At 44.0% G+C, this 15545-nt stretch overlaps 1 protein-coding gene across 1 annotated transcript; it reads left to right on the top strand.

Moving 5' to 3' along the window:
- Positions 1-8879: 8879 nt before the first annotated feature.
- On the top strand, positions 8880-15060 carry SPRY2 (sprouty RTK signaling antagonist 2). The gene is made up of 2 exons (XM_084306025.1): positions 8880-9582; positions 13371-15060. Exon 2 carries the CDS (start codon positions 13422-13424, stop codon positions 14361-14363), a length of 942 nt encoding a protein of 313 aa, XP_084162151.1. The 5' UTR covers positions 8880-9582; positions 13371-13421; the 3' UTR covers positions 14364-15060.
- Positions 15061-15545: the final 485 nt, after the last annotated feature.

Genomic DNA, 15545 nt, shown 5'->3' with positions numbered 1-15545 from the left:
ACACTAAGTAGTCTAATTCTAACACATATGGATTTTAGTTAGTTAGCATGTGCTAGCTACCTTAAGTGATGGCAGGAAAGGAAAGCTCCAAGGCTGAAATCAGGTCCAGGCAGGTGGGTTCCCACAGGGGCTTGATACAAACATAAATGCTGACCCATGCGGATCCAACTGCAGGAACAGAGGGTATGCTTGCAAAGGCCTCTGGGTGAAAAAGAAAAAAAATAAAATAAAGGGGGGGGGAGGGAGGAGAAGCTGCATTTAAAAGTTAATGCATCCTATGTATCATTAAGCACACACACTGCATATGATGATGTGTCATGTGTGATGATATATCAACACTGCTTCTATCAGATAGGTAAAGGCAATGAGTGCTGCCTGTATAAAACACTAAGTATGGCACAGATGTCCAGATTTGCCTATGGCAAGAAATTTCAGTAATTCTCAGGTGCAGGATTTTCATTCCTAAATAAACAGATCAACTAAGCCCAAGACATCTTTTTGAATTCCAGGATACAGCGTTCCTGTGAGAGACGAGGATTAGAGCAAACTTCTCTCTGCAATCTATGCAGATTGCACTCCTCGCTGTGCAGAAGGCAAGGGATGAGTTATCACAGCCATCAGAGCAAATGCAGAAACCAGTGGGAATGAGGAGATAAAAAGTCAAAGCACAAAGATTGGCCAATACAGAAAGAAGTGTTGTAACTGCTAAATCACCCAAACTGCTTTGCCAAACTTTGACATGCTTGGTTTCCTGTGCTTAAATAATTTTTAGGCTTAAAAAAAAAAAAAAACAAAAAAAAAAAAAAAAGGGTGTGGGGGGAGGAAAAACAACCAGCTGTTCCTTGTATAGTCCAGGAAACACGTCTGATTTATTGTTTTAAGGTTATTTTTGAAGGGGCTGCCTCTGGCAGCCAGAGTGCCGGAGAAGTCACTGAGGCCTGTCCACTTGAAGGGCTCAAACTGTTTCCTGAACAGCCCTTCTTCACTCGTCACCTCCGACAGCTCTTATTGACAACGTGTGACTGGGGCCTGGGAGTATTTTAAAGCCGCGGGGGGCCAGGGCAGACAATGGGGCTGTCAATTACCTTTTCCCCCGCCGTGAAAAGGGGGCCGGGGGACAATGCGCCGCGGCGGCGGGGGGTTGTGCGGCTCGGGGCCGGCCACCCCCCTACCCCCCTGGCCCCCCAAGCCCCATACATCCCCCAGCCTCCCCGGCATTCAGAGGCGGCCCGCGGCGGTGCCTCGGCCCGGCTGAGAAGCGGGCAAGGTGTAAGGAGCTCCCACGGCGAGCTCCGAGGGGGCGGCGGCTGCTCCGCGCCCCGTCGGGGCCGCCCCCTGCCCGGCGGAGCGGGTCCGGGGGGGTGGGGGGATCGGCCGTGCTGCCCGTACCTATATTGTGCACTAAAAACTTCCTGCGAGCCTCGACGGCTTGCTGGGAGGACTGTCCATCATACAGGCGCTTTGTCTGGCAGTCACTTCCATTTGAATTTGACTGACTGAGGAAGGCTGAGTTATTTGTAAAGAACAACAAGGCTTTTCATTCATAATTTCAGTAGGGGGACAGGGTGCTAATGACTGAGCTTGAATAACCAGGGAATGCGGTATTCAAGGCAGGAAGAAGCCCAACTGGCTGCCAAATGAGAGGAAGGGAGGGAAGGAGGGGGGGAGATGTAGGTGAAAGTGCCCGTGTGAAAAGGCAAACAATGAAATCAGGATCACACACATGTATACAAATACAAATCAGGCTCTCAAAAGGTGAGACAGGCAAAGATAGGAGCAGGAAGGGGAGCTGAGGAAATTCCAGTTTGGATTTCATTCACTTGCCTTCGGAATCCGCTTCTGCAATTCTAAAACCGAGAAGGTCTCTGCGAAAGGAAGCATTCTTCCTCCCACCGCCCCCTTCGCCACAGAGAAAATGCTTTAGCTTTCCTATTCCTTTTTGCTACCAAAATAAATAAATAAATAAATAAATCGTTTTTGAAGTTGGGTTGAATGAAGATTTTGCCTTTGGTACTTAAGCTCTAGCTTTGACAAAACATGAAAGCACTAAAGCTAGCCCGGGTTGTGGCCCAACATGTACAATCACTATATATTTTTTCACTCGTTGACTGTCTAAATGCATCTATTCTCTGACTCGGTGAAGACTCTGTTTTCTCAAATATCAAGCTGTACCTGATGCAAAACCTTTCAAACTCACTGATCTTTATTTCAATTGTCTTCAGTAGGATTTTGAAGAAGGCATTCACAGAAATTTCCTTGGCTATGACAGATTTTATAGAACCATAATTTGGGGCCATGTGGAGAAAACAAATCTACAGAGCTAAAAGAGAAAATAAAAATTGAACAGCATGTACTTTGGAAAACATAATTGCCTTGACACAACTTAAATAATCAGAAGTTGATATAATTTATGTTAATTTGAATTGTGTTGCAAGCAAGTAACAATAAGAAAACTTAGAATTCGTTATACAGTTTAAACACGTAACCTCAAGAATGAAGGAAGTTTTCCAGGGGGGTTATTTTGCAAGCTCATACTGTCAGATGCGGTAGATTTACTGTGCATGTTTGCACTGCCATTTTCCATGTTTCTTTTAGCTCTCTTAATTAGGACGCCATCCTGGGAGCCGCTCTGGGCAGATGGATCCCTTCCGCGACCTGGAGCACCAGACTTTCACTTGAGCTTCAGAAGGTATCAGTGACCTGCATAGAAGAAACAGCTCAGAGATTTGGCTTCTCGGTTAACTTCTGCCTTTCCCTCTGTGGGGCTTTTGAAAGTAATAGGCCTGCTTAAAATACAGGAAAAGATGATTACAAAACCACAAATAAGATAGGAGTAACTACACCAGATGTAGAGACGGAAGTTCAGAGGAACTCTTTAATCAAGTAGTGGGAGTGGATGCTCCTGAAGAGATAACCTTGTTTAGATAATCAAACATTTTGTCCTCTTCCTTCTCTTAGTAAGATAAGTATAATTATAATTATCTAACTGTTCTGAATCTCTTTTAAGGTGTTTTGATTCTATTAGAGACAAATCTTGAAATTTTAGTTGTGCAAAAGATCCTGGAGCCCCTAGGGAACACAACTCTATGAGTCTTCTTGTAAAGCAGCATTTGTGGAGTGGATAGATTGGACTGAGATCTGGGACTCCTACATCTCACTTTTCAAATAAGTTATTTCTTTCTTTTACTCCTTGTTTTTCTCATCTATAAAACAGACATAGTGACATCTCTATGTAGAGATGCAGTCCTATGCAGATCTGACATCAGGATATTTAGTGATTTTTTTTATTTTTTATTTTTTTATTGATGCAACAATCATTCCTTTTGATGCAATATCATTCATCTCTTGCAAATGATTCTATACTATGTCACCTCCACTTACAGGATGTTCTTGTGTGCCACTGCAATGAACACAAACATTTCACAACTGAGAAAAAAAAATCAGGACATGGGAGAATTATGATACAATTTTTAACAATTGCTCAATTCACTTGTTTTGGTTTGCAGCAAACCTGTAAGTCTTACTTGTACATACCCTTTGGCTAGCTTGCAAACTATATACTACCAATTGCTAATCTCTGACAGTTACTTGTTTGAAATCCAGCCTCCATTAAAAAAAGGTAGCTTACATTCTGGGAGCTGCATAGCTGTCACAGCATAGACCCATGAGATCTACCTTGCCCTTCCAAGAAGAGCAGACACCCTGCACTCTTCTAGCTACATTGCTTGAAGTACACAAGAAATTCATTTACCTTTCCACTACATTGCAGTTTAGAGCTAGTTTGTGTATCTCTACATCAGTGGTTTTCTCACTGTGATCTGTGGATTCTTACAGACTACTTCTAAATGGGAGGTCTTATAATTTATAATTTTCTTTTAAAAAAAAAAAAAAAAAAAGTCTGCACTTTATTTATGATATTTTTCCTCTTCCAAATCATAGAAAAAGTCTATAAGTTGCAGAGGTTTAAAAACAACTGCTGCAAATTGTACCATAGCAGAAATACAATGTCTTTTCATAAAATCTTATTCCCAAATTTCCCTTAACTGTTAATATTTACCTCTTCCATTTCTTCCGAGTCTTGAATCTCAGGTCAACACACAAATGTCTACATCCTGCTGAAAAATATTTTGGGAATTTCCAAGCTAGCACACTTACTTATTAATATTTTAATAGGCAATTAGTTATTTTTGCATAAAAGTCTAGTATAGTCAAGCCCAGAGTTATCTAGCCTCTAATTTAAATAAAGCTAGAAAGTGCAGCATTTAAAATACTGACAGACATGGCTTGTCTGTTCTGTCATTCTCATGATTTCAACCAAAGCAGTTGAAAATTTTAGCAGGAAAATCATAGGACAAACAAATACAAAAGAAAAAGTATGCCATAAATCCAGTCTACCAAATAAATTACACCTAGCCTTGCCCATGCCAAATTGTTCTACTTTGGAACATTTGGTCTCAAGGTCCTGAAGAAGGGAACTAATTATAAAATCAATTGTATAAACTGGAAAGTTTTATAAAGTTGAATTCCAAAAAAACAATGCTGATTTTATCAAGGATACAAATATAACCAAATAATATTGAATGGCACATCAAACAACTTACTAGCTTTATTAGAACAATTCATATGCAAAAATTCTACATTATATTATAAATACTAAATGTACATATTCTTTAGTGCAATTTCAGAAGAATCGGGAAAGGGATTTGCTTTTTTTTTTTTTTAAGTTTACATAAATACATTTGTTGTATTCAACAAGAAAAATATTCTCCTGGCAACTGTCCTTCCAAGTACCAGAGCAACTATTGGATGGGGTGAAGTTTCTGGCCTATATCACCTTTAAGGAAGCAGGCAATTATTAGCCATATCTGAATGACAGTAGCTTAATCCCAGAAGATCTGCCCATCACTAACAGCGGGAGACCAACTTTCAGTAGATGCAGACCATGCATATTCCAAACCCAAGTAGCATTTATTGTTTTTCACATGTAACAATGTTGTTCCTTGTCACACCAGAATGAGTTCCCAGTAGCATGCGGAATGTATTGCTTTCACTAATTTTCTAGTCTTAAGGAATTCTGGGATGTCTCCTGAGTAAATTACAATGAAAACCACAAAAGCAAAACTAATGGTATTGAATCACAGATATATATATATATGTTTCTCCATTAAAAAAAAAAAAAAAAAAAATCCATCCATTCACCGTAAAGACTTCTCTGTTTTTCTGTACACTACATCTAAGTGTCCTGGTCTGCCCTGAGAATCTTAGTGAACTATCAGTAGGCAAAAAGCTTTGCAGCTAATCACAAGCTCGTATAAAAAATTCTGTAACTCTCTTATGTGCATTACCTTTTTTTTTTTTTAAAAAAAAAAAAGTTACAGACATGAAAGGCAATCAATTAAAGTTTGAAGTTTCTAAGGAAATACAGTGCATTAGAAGCAGCATATAGCCAAACTTAGTCCTTCCAGGATGTGCAGAATCAATATCCTTCTATGAGTGCATTAACTCATGAGCTAATGCACAAAAAGTTCTGGCAGTCAGCAGATTCACTTCACATTCATTCCCTTGTTAGAATCAGTTCCTTACTTATGAATGAACTCCCATTTCCTCTACAGAAAGAGGGAATACAAACTGTTGTTGGGTCTTGGGTCAGAAAATTAAATAAAGTAAAATCTTATGAGACAATTTCAGGATGTTGATGAAAAGTTTCAACTATTTCAGATTCAACTATTTCAGATATCTCACATTATAGACCTCTCTCAGCCCAACCCTTCACCTGAAGTCACTGGAATTGCTCCTATTCTAAGAAATCATAAACATATATATGTATATATACACAAACATGTGTGTTTGTGTACACATATATGTACAACAGCTACATTCCTGTGCTGAGAATGTATTCAAGACCTTCCTCTCCAAAAACAAGGTCTGCTTCGGCTAAAAGCAAAAAAAAAAAAAAAAAAAAAAAAAAAAAATAAAAAAATAAAAAAATAAAAGATCTTGCAGTAGTTAGAGCAAACCACTAGGGGAAACATAGTCACATGCATTAACCCACTATCCATTACAAGAACCGTGAAATGTGAGTGATGTATGTAATCCTGTGAAAGCTGGTCTCAAAAAATCGTCAAATTAAAGGTCTGTGCATTCAGCTTTGAGATCGCAATATGAAAAAAATAATAATAATAATATATATATGTATGTATGCTTAATTTTTCATACCTGTACATTGTTGTTGATTATCTGTATGCAAGCTAAGTAGATAATCTGGTGCACAAATCTTTTCAGGTTTGGTGCTTCTCTTTCAAACTAAGCAATGGTAGGATGCTGTATGTTTGCTTTTACTTTTTATGTTCTCTCTCTCTCTCTCTTTTTTTTTTTTTTCCGATGAGATTGATACTTCACCATTTTGCACACTTGACTGGCTCTATGAATACAAACAGCTTCACTGTTTTCATATCCGTCATTAGGACTACTCACTATATTAAGTGTATACACCTGTACTTGAGAACTGGCATTTAAATTGCTGATTGCACCACTGACTGCCCCATTTAAAAAAAAAAAAAAATGTTATTATGATTTTTTCAGTTTATGTACTCCATTTATATGCTGAGAAATAATCTAACAGACTCATACAAAGAGTTCTTTACATATTTTTGGCTTTACTATGTGGGAGGAAGTGATTTTTCTCTCTTTCCACAGCAAAGTGAAATTAACATCGTGCCTTCTGTCTGCCCAGTGTTTAGTGTTTTAACCTGTGCACATCCCTCACGGATGAACCCCATGGATTTCCTCGAGGAAACAAGAGTCTTGACCATGCAGTGCTCCCCTGAGGATGTGCGGGTCCACCCGCGGCAAATCCACAGACACGCTCTGCAGTGCAGCTCCAAGCAGGGAGCTTCCTCCTGCCCTTCGCTTTGCAAACGATGCCCCCCAACACCTCGTCCCCCAACACCCCCAACTCTGGGGATCCTGATGATCGCCCACCGCAGAGCGTTAAAGGCCTAGGGCTCCCACGGAGGGCTCCGTGTGTCTGTCCCCTTCCTCCTTCCGCGCACCCCTGCGCTCCCTCTGGCGGGGAGCCCTCCCTAAAAGCGATCCCTGAGCTCCTCAGGGCTCCGGCAGAGGGGCTCCATCCGCGTCTCTCCCGGGGCGAGGAGGGTGAGGACGGGAGGGGTGCAGCATCCGAGCCAGGGCGGCAGCATTGTGCCCAGAATATGCTGGTGAAGTCCCCGTGGGAGGACGAATGTGGACTTGTGCTACCCGATGCATCCTCCCGTGAAGTGACTACGAAAAATAACGTGTGGCTGCACAGTGTTACTGTGGATGAATGGATATCGACCTAGAAAATTATGAAAACCTGAAGGCCGTCAGTGTACTATACTGCTCTTTTCTTTTCTTCTTCTTCTATGTTTATTAATAACGACCACCTCATTCAAAAAGTGGTGACTAGCAGGTGTAGAAGAGGAAGTGCCTGCAAATTGCCTCCAGTATTTTAAAAAGGGCTGTTGGTTTTTTTTTGCACCGAGAGTAGCTCATGTAAATAATGCAATGCATTACTGCTCTGCACGCTGTGTATATTTTAAGCAGGGCCACACGTGATACGGGCATATTAGCACTCTGTGCATGCCTACGTGGATACGCTGCTTTGCGCGCTTAAAGATACATGTAGGAGCAAGATGCCCGGGCCCAGCGACAGTGGCCCCGCCGGTGACTGAAGCTCGCCCAAAGGGCACCGTGTTAGGGGACACTCAGAAGATGAACAGTCACGTTTGGGAGCTGCTCCCACAGGCAAAAGGGCATTAACTAGAAAACAGCAACCAAGGTTGTTTTTTTTTTCTTCTTTTTAAAAAAAGCAACCTAAACAAGTAAAGTAAAAGGAAACAAAGTAAAATGAAATGAAATAAAGTAAAATAAATAAAATAAACAATAATAAATAAAATAAAATAAAATAAAATAAAATAAAATAAAATAAAATAAAATAAAATAAAATAAAATAATAAAAATGAATCCTATCCCCTCCCCCATCGCCCGGGGCACGGAAAGCACCGCGGCTCGCTGTCAGCAGCCTGGCCCGGGCCCCCGCCGCAAACCCTGCGGGGGATTTGCTGCTTTCCCCCCCCCCGACCACCCCCACTCTTGCGGAGCCCGGGGCCCCACTCCGCACCCCTGCGTTTTCAGCCGCGGCACAACGCCCCGAGGAATATGCAGCCCTTCTTCCTCCTCCCCGGCTTGGCCAGGGGCTTGTTGCTGAAAAGGAAGAGGTGGTGTTGGGGGGGGGGGGGGAACAGAAAGTTAAAGTTTTATTCCACTGAGTGAGTGTGTGTGTGTGTGGGGGGGGGGGGGGGGGGAACAGGAGTGGGGGAAGGGAAGCACCTGGGAACGGGTCTCCTTGCCAGGGAGAAGTCAGCTCCCCTGGGCCGCCCTGTAAAGCGAGCGCTGCCTGCCTCTGAATAAACACACGCGAGCACAAAAGCAGCCCCGAGCGCCGTGCGAGCGTGCACCGTGCGAGCGTGCACGGAGCAGCCTCTGGTGGAGCCGGGCGGCGGCGCGGCCGCGGGGCCCCGGGAGCGGGACTGCGGGGCTCCCCAGGTCGGGGCCGGGGCGCTGGTGGCAGCGGTGCTGGTGGCGGAGGCAGCGCTGCCCTTTTGAATGCCTCCCACAGCTCGGAGTGCTGGCAGGGCGCTGGGAGCGCCAGTGAATGTAGCCCCGCAGAGCCAATGAGCTGGGACCGGATGCGATATATCCTCTGGGACAACAACTGCTCTGTTCCTCCTCAGATCCACATGACGCCATTTACTGCTGCTTTTGCAGAGAGATCACCCTACCTCCTCCGGAAAGAAAAAGAGAGAGAGGGGGAGAGCGAGCGAGCGAGCAGAAAAACGCCGAGCCCCTACAGCTCAGATCTCAAATCTTCCTCCTCCTCCTCCTCCACCTCCTCCAAACACACAACAACAACCACCACCACAAATCCGCTGCGCTCCCAAAACACCCCCCCGATTGCAAACCACAGCGCTGCCTGCAACACACGCTCGCAGAGGGAGCGAGAAAGCTAGAGGGAGAGAGGGTAGAGGAGCTTGCAGCGAGCAGCCTCTCAGCAGAACGGCTACATTGCACAAGTTGCTTTTTTGGAGGAGCTCAGTGGAAGAAAGCTTTGGGATTTTATTTTAGATCCACTTCATTTTGTTTTCTTTGGCTTTCCCCTTCCTCTCGATCATTTGCAACAACAACAAAAAAGTGACTTGGTATTGGCGATTCGGCCTCCTGTTCATTGACGAAAAAAAGGAAAGTGTATGTGAGAGTGATTTCTTTTTAGAAGCAAAGAAACCCCATCCAGATCCGGAGAGGTGTTTTTATTATTATTATAGTATATACGCGCACACACGTATTTATAATCGATCTGGGGATAGGGACCTATCTTTGCTCTGGACTTTTTACATGGTGATCATTCTTATTCTAATTTGCAAGTTGGACTAAAGCAGAGTTTGGAAAAGAATTTTTTTTTGCTTTAGGGCTGGATTTATTTGCAAACCGCAGGAAGAAGAAAATACAAGAGAGAGAGGGGTTTGGTGCAGCGCCGCGATCACGGTGAGAGCCTTTTCCTTCTTTGCAAAACAAGCTTTTCAGTAACCCCCCCCCCCCCCCTTGGTTGCTCCAAGAAAACTCGTGGAAATGTTTGAGGCCGATCCCTTTTCCATTCGCACAGGTTCTCCCTCTCCCCCCTTCCCCTCTCCTTCCTTTCCCAGAGAGGAGCTGGAGGTGGGATTTCGGAGCGGTTTCTCTCGGGGGGGGGAGCTCCGCTGGGGTTTTGCGGGCTGAGCCGCGTTTGCGCCCCGCTGGGGTGCCGCGGGGGGCGGAAAGCTGCGCGGGGGCCGCGGGACTGCGCGGGGGTCGCAGGCAGTGGCAGCGGGGGCTGCAAGGGGAGGCGGGGGGCTGCGACGCGATCTCCCTGCTGCGGGGAGCAGGGCACGGCCGGTCCTGAGCGCCCCAGCCCCGCCGGGCACGCGTGGGCTTCCGACGAGCCCCCGGGGGGTGAAGGGAGGGCGCGGCGGGGGAGGCGAGGGCAGGGGCTGCTTGTGCCCCCCGGCCCGAGGGAGAGCGAGCACCCCGCCTTCCAGTGCGTGATTTACGCCCGTCTTGTCGTGGCGTTGGGAGATCCGTGCAATTCGGAAGTGAGTGCACGCCTGGGATAAATATGTGTGTGTGTGTGTGTACATGTATATTTCTCGTGTGATGAAATTAATTCGATCCAGAAGACGGGGAAACTTCTCCCCCCACGTTAAAGTGTGCAGAGTGCATGTGTGGAGGAGTAGGGAAGCTTCTATTATTTTATTTTTTTTAACCTTTTGGTGGGTTTACTGTGCAGCAGCCCCCATACCAAAAAAAAAAAAAAAAAAAAAAAAAAAACCTGCTGGTGTTTTCTGCAAGTTATTTGTGTGTCAGTTTGCCCCACCCCGATGGTAAAGTCCCTTTTGCCCTAATCCATAGTCCGATCACACACTCGGCCCTTAATGGGGGTTTCAAAGCACTTTGAAAGAAGAGGAGGTGGTTGGTGTGTGTGCGGTGGGGATGGGGGTGGGGGTGCCTTGCACAGGCTCCGGACACAAAACAGAAATTCACGGGCAGAGGACTTCTACCCCTTAGGCTCTCCTTCTCCCAGCCAGCGAGACACGGGGTTTTTCCACAGCACGCAAGAAGCCCCTTGTGCTTCGCAGTTCCCCAAACTTGCGAGCACTAAACCCGGCCCCCCACTCGCCCTTTTGAAAATCCCAGCTAGGAAAAGTTAGCAATCATGGCACTTGAGCTCTGCGAGAGTGGACTTTGGCTTTTGGAAGTGGGGAATGGTGTTATCACCCACACGCACACACAAAAAGGCCAGCGCTGCTTCCCTGGGCTTGGTGGATGGAAAGGCGAGAAGTGGTGGGTCAGAGGAGTTTTCAGGCATACGTGTGTTTGCAAATAAACGTGCTGGAGCTTTACATCTTGACCTGTTAGCAGATCTATCAAAGAGAGAGGAAGGCAGACCGCCCGGCTAGGACTGATGTTCAGCTAGAAATGCCTCCTGGGCAGGGGCGGGAGGGGGGAACTGAAGTTCAGACAACTCGCTGAGAATGGGTAAAGCGAGAGGAGCTTTGTGGACCTGAAGGGATGCTTATGGCGAGGCGAGAGGGGGTAATCTGCCTTTACCCAGCTGTCCTGGGGGTGTTGTCTCAAACCGTCTGCAGGGCGCCGGGCATTACCCGGCAGGGGAAGGCTTCTTTAGCATCTTTCGGGGGAGGGCACGGGGGGGAAGAGTTAAAAGGAAACGTGGGGTTGACTTTCCTGATAAGTCGGCTGCGGCCGCCCCCTCCCACCTCCCAGCCCAGGGGATGTCTCCTCTTTATCTCCAGGTTGTCTGCACTGACGGGGCCGCTGCCTTGCCTGCAGCTTCGGCGGGCGGGGGGCTGCCGCGCCCCACCTGCTGCAGGGAGATGGAGGGAGCAAAGTGCCAGAGCTTCTCCTCCAGCTCCCACCTGTGCGTCTGAGGGGGGCTCTGCCGCCGAGACCGGGGTCGTTTTAAGCGCCTCGCAGGTCAGGGTCAGCTCCGCTTTTGCGCTGGGTTGTCACTGCTGGAGAGCCAGGAGCTTTGCTGGCTAAAGTCTGGGCGGGGGGTAGAGGGTGGAGGGCAGATAGGGTTACCGGTTGCTCTCAAGGATGGGGAACGTATTTTACATTCTTTTTTATCTCGAGACAGTTTTAGATGAGGGAATGCCTACTCAGCCAGTTGGCTGAAGCATTTTATACTTTAAAACTTTACTTTGAAGAAAACAGAAGCAGTGCTTCAAGACAACTTTGCAAGACATTTTATTTTATTTTATTTGGGAGGGGAGCACCATGACACTGCCTGCAAAACCAGGATTTGGCAATATTTAAAGCATTAGGTCACTCTTAAAACTTCAGGGTTGTTTTTTTTTTTTTTTTTTTTTTTTTGTTGAATTTTTTTTTTTATTTGGAAAGAAAACGTACTTGAGGGTAGGATGCCAGGAGTTAAAACATTAAATGTTTTCCGCTGCTGTTAGAATAAAGACAGTGTTTTGAGATATTCATTGTTAAAGTGTTTGGCTATATTTTATTATACTGTGGTATAGTATTATTGTTGGTAACTGATGTGTACAGAGTAACACTATGGTGCTCTTTCTAGGTATAACTGAAGACATTGTGTGGTCCTTGTAAGAAGTTTGGTTCCTGCTTGGGTTTTAATTGTAAAATATTGTTCTGGATTTTTGTATAGGTAATTGGATTTGGGAACAGCTTTAAAATATGATAAAGGCAAAACAAATACTAACTATTTAGAGGTCAGTGCTTGAAATTTGTGCATATTTTAATGTGGAAGTTAGTTATGTACAAGTTCACATATTCTGGGTCTTTTACTGGCTTTCCATTTAAATTCTTCAGTTTGCATTTCAACTTTGTAGTTAATGATCCTTTAAAGTAATAATTGCAATCAAATAGTCTTCTTGGATGCTAGCTTTGTTTGATTGTATTGTGCATGCCTCTGTCCCACAAGCCACTCTTGGTAATATTCACAATTGGAAATGTAGTCTATGGAATTTTTTACATGTTTAAAAAAAAAATAAAACTGGTAGCATTGCTTTTGTAGTATTGATCCTTAAAATAACAATCGTAGTGGTGTACACAAGTATGACACACACTAAAATATTGGAGAAAGATATTTTTACTTCTGCTGTTGAAGTTTTTGGTAGCACTAACTCATTTAATGTCTAACCTCAAACATTTTATTGCTATTTAGTGTTTTTCTTGGGACCATTGGTATTAAACTAAAATTTCCTATTTACATCATGTAAAGTTTAATGTGTAAAGAGACTAGCCTACCAAAATATTATCCAGTTTTAAACAAAATTGGAGAATTATGTCTGTCATCAGCAGGTCACATTACACTTGCTAAATACTTTCAGGCTCTTTTTTTTTATTATTATTATTATTATTTAATGTAAAATAAGTTTTTCGGTAGTATCATGTAAAGAGTGACTTCACATAGCTGAAATTTACCAACATTAGAACCCGCAGTTTAACCAGAAGATGGCCTGGGAAGTCTTGGTTATCAGGTGTAATGCCTAGACTTTCTAGAGCCATGAGTTAAAATACATGGACCTAGAACAGAATCTTCTTTAAGCTCTCCTCAGGAGTAGCCTAAACAGGCCAAGTGAGGCATATTCAGCTGACCTGTGCTACACTCCATCCTAGATGTGACTCCTTTTTTAATGGCTGATTCATTGCTTGAATGTGTGCAGTTCTGTGGGATCCTGCAGGCCGGAAAGGCTGCTGGAAAGCATGAGATGTGTTGCAATTAGTGAATCCTCTCTTTGTTGCTCCAGGATTTCAGATGTGTTCTAAGCCTGCTGGAGTGAGCACGCTTCCGGGCACTGATGGAGACAAGAGCTCAGCACGGTAGTGGGTCGCAGGTCTTGCTACAGGCTCGACGTGACAGTGGGAGACCACACGGGGAGCCCGACCTGAGGGATGTCCTGGCACAGCAGGTTCACGTCTTGTCCTTGGACCAGATCAGAGCCATCCGAAACACAAATGAGTACACAGAGGGACCGACAGTGGCTCCACGGCCTGGGGTCAAGTCCACTCCTCGCCTAGCAACCCAACCCAAAAATGAAAGGCCCCATGGCTTGCCTGAACATCGTCATTTTAGCCGGATTCAGCACATGCAAACCCACGTTTCTCCTCGGGCACCTCTGTCCCGCTCCATCAGCACAGTCAGCACAGGTTCACGGAGCAGTACGAGGACAAGTACGAGCAGTAATTCCTCCGAACAAAGACTTCTAGGATCATCTTCAGGGCCGCTGGCTGACGGGATAATCCGAATGCAGCCCAAGTCTGAGCTCAAGTCAAGTGAGCTGAAGCCGCTGAGCAAAGAAGACTTGGGAACGCACAGCTACAGGTGCGAGGACTGTGGGAAATGCAAGTGTAAGGAGTGCACTTATCCAAGGACCCTCCCATCATGTTGGATCTGTGACAAGCAGTGTCTTTGCTCAGCCCAGAACGTGGTTGATTACGGGACTTGTGTTTGCTGTGTGAAGGGCCTCTTCTATCACTGCTCTAATGATGATGAGGACAACTGCGCTGACAACCCCTGCTCTTGCAGTCAGTCGCATTGCTGCACTAGATGGTCTGCCATGGGTGTGGTTTCCCTCTTTCTGCCTTGCTTGTGGTGTTACCTGCCAGCCAAGGGTTGCCTTAAATTGTGCCAGGGCTGTTATGACCGGGTAAATAGGCCTGGGTGCCGCTGTAAACACTCAAACACAGTTTGCTGCAAAGTTCCCAGTGTCCCCCCCAGGAACTTTGAAAAGCCAACATAGCATCACTAATCGGAAATAGTCAAGTAATAAGGATTATTTTAACATACATATGCAACCAACTAAGCAACTATGGTCTTGGCACTGTAGTAGAAGGGTTGGGGATACACTTTGCTGTTTGCAGTGACATGCTTTTCTCTTTGTGTGCCATCTTAACTGATATGCTTGCTAGAATCCAGCTAGTGGGATACAGGGAAAGAAAAAAAAAAAGGATACAGTACATTGTGACCCACATATTGCATAAGCTAAAGCAACACAGACACTCCTAGGCAACTCTATTGTTTGTGAATAGTACTTGCAAAAATTTGTAAATTAGCAAATGACTCCCTTTTTTCATTGTTTTCTGCCAGAGATAATGTGCTATATTTTTGTATATACAATAATATTTTCAACTGTGAAAAAGTAATTAGTGTCATAAGACATGGCACAGTCACAAAATATTATACTAATATGTTGTACATTCGGAAGAATGTGAATCAATCAGTATGTTTTTAGATTGTATTTTGTCTTACAGAAACCTATTACAAGACTCTGATTTCCCTTTGGACTTCATGTATATTGTACAGTTACAGTAAAATTCAGCCTTTATTTTCTAATTTTTTTCAACATATTGTTTAGTGTAAAGAATATTTATTTGAAGTTTTATTATTTTATAAAAAGAAATATTTATTTTAAGAGGCATCTTACAAATGTCACCCCTTTTTATGAGGACGTCATAGTTGCTGCAAATAAGGGGTGAACGATGCATATGTTCACTATAAAATAGAAAATATATTAACGTTTGAAATTAAACTGGGCTACTTGTCATTTTTTTCCCCCCATTTATTGTTCTGAGTTGGGAAAACCAGTACTTCAAATTGCAAACTTCAAAATAATATAGTCACAGTGACTTTAATCTGATCATCTGGAAAAACAAAATAGAAGTGTACTCCAAGTGTACTTTTATTTGTTTACTGCTTCATCTGAAAATAATGCATGATTTTCACTTCCTTTACACAAATGTCACATATGCTGTTCCTACATCAGAGAAGGAACATGGAATAGGAAAATGCATTAATTCATTCCAGACTAGGACTAATAGGCACTGACAGCTTGACCTATTCTATAAGTGATGAGCTTTTGTGCTTATGATAGGAAATAAGTAATCATCCACAAAAAAAAAAAAAAAAAAAAAAAAAAAAGGAA

Source organism: Netta rufina, assembly GCF_964035555.1.
Source record: "Netta rufina genome assembly, chromosome: 1".
NCBI lineage: Eukaryota > Metazoa > Chordata > Aves > Anseriformes > Anatidae > Netta > Netta rufina.
Note: the sequence above shows the minus strand (reverse complement) of the source record. Positions and strands in the feature narration are given on the sequence as shown.

What these genes read in the sequence shown, in the direction of transcription:
- SPRY2 (XM_084306025.1), top strand. Translation starts at nt 13,422, where the DNA reads ATGGAGACAAGAGCTCAGCACGGTAGTGGGTCGCAGGTCTTGCTACAG.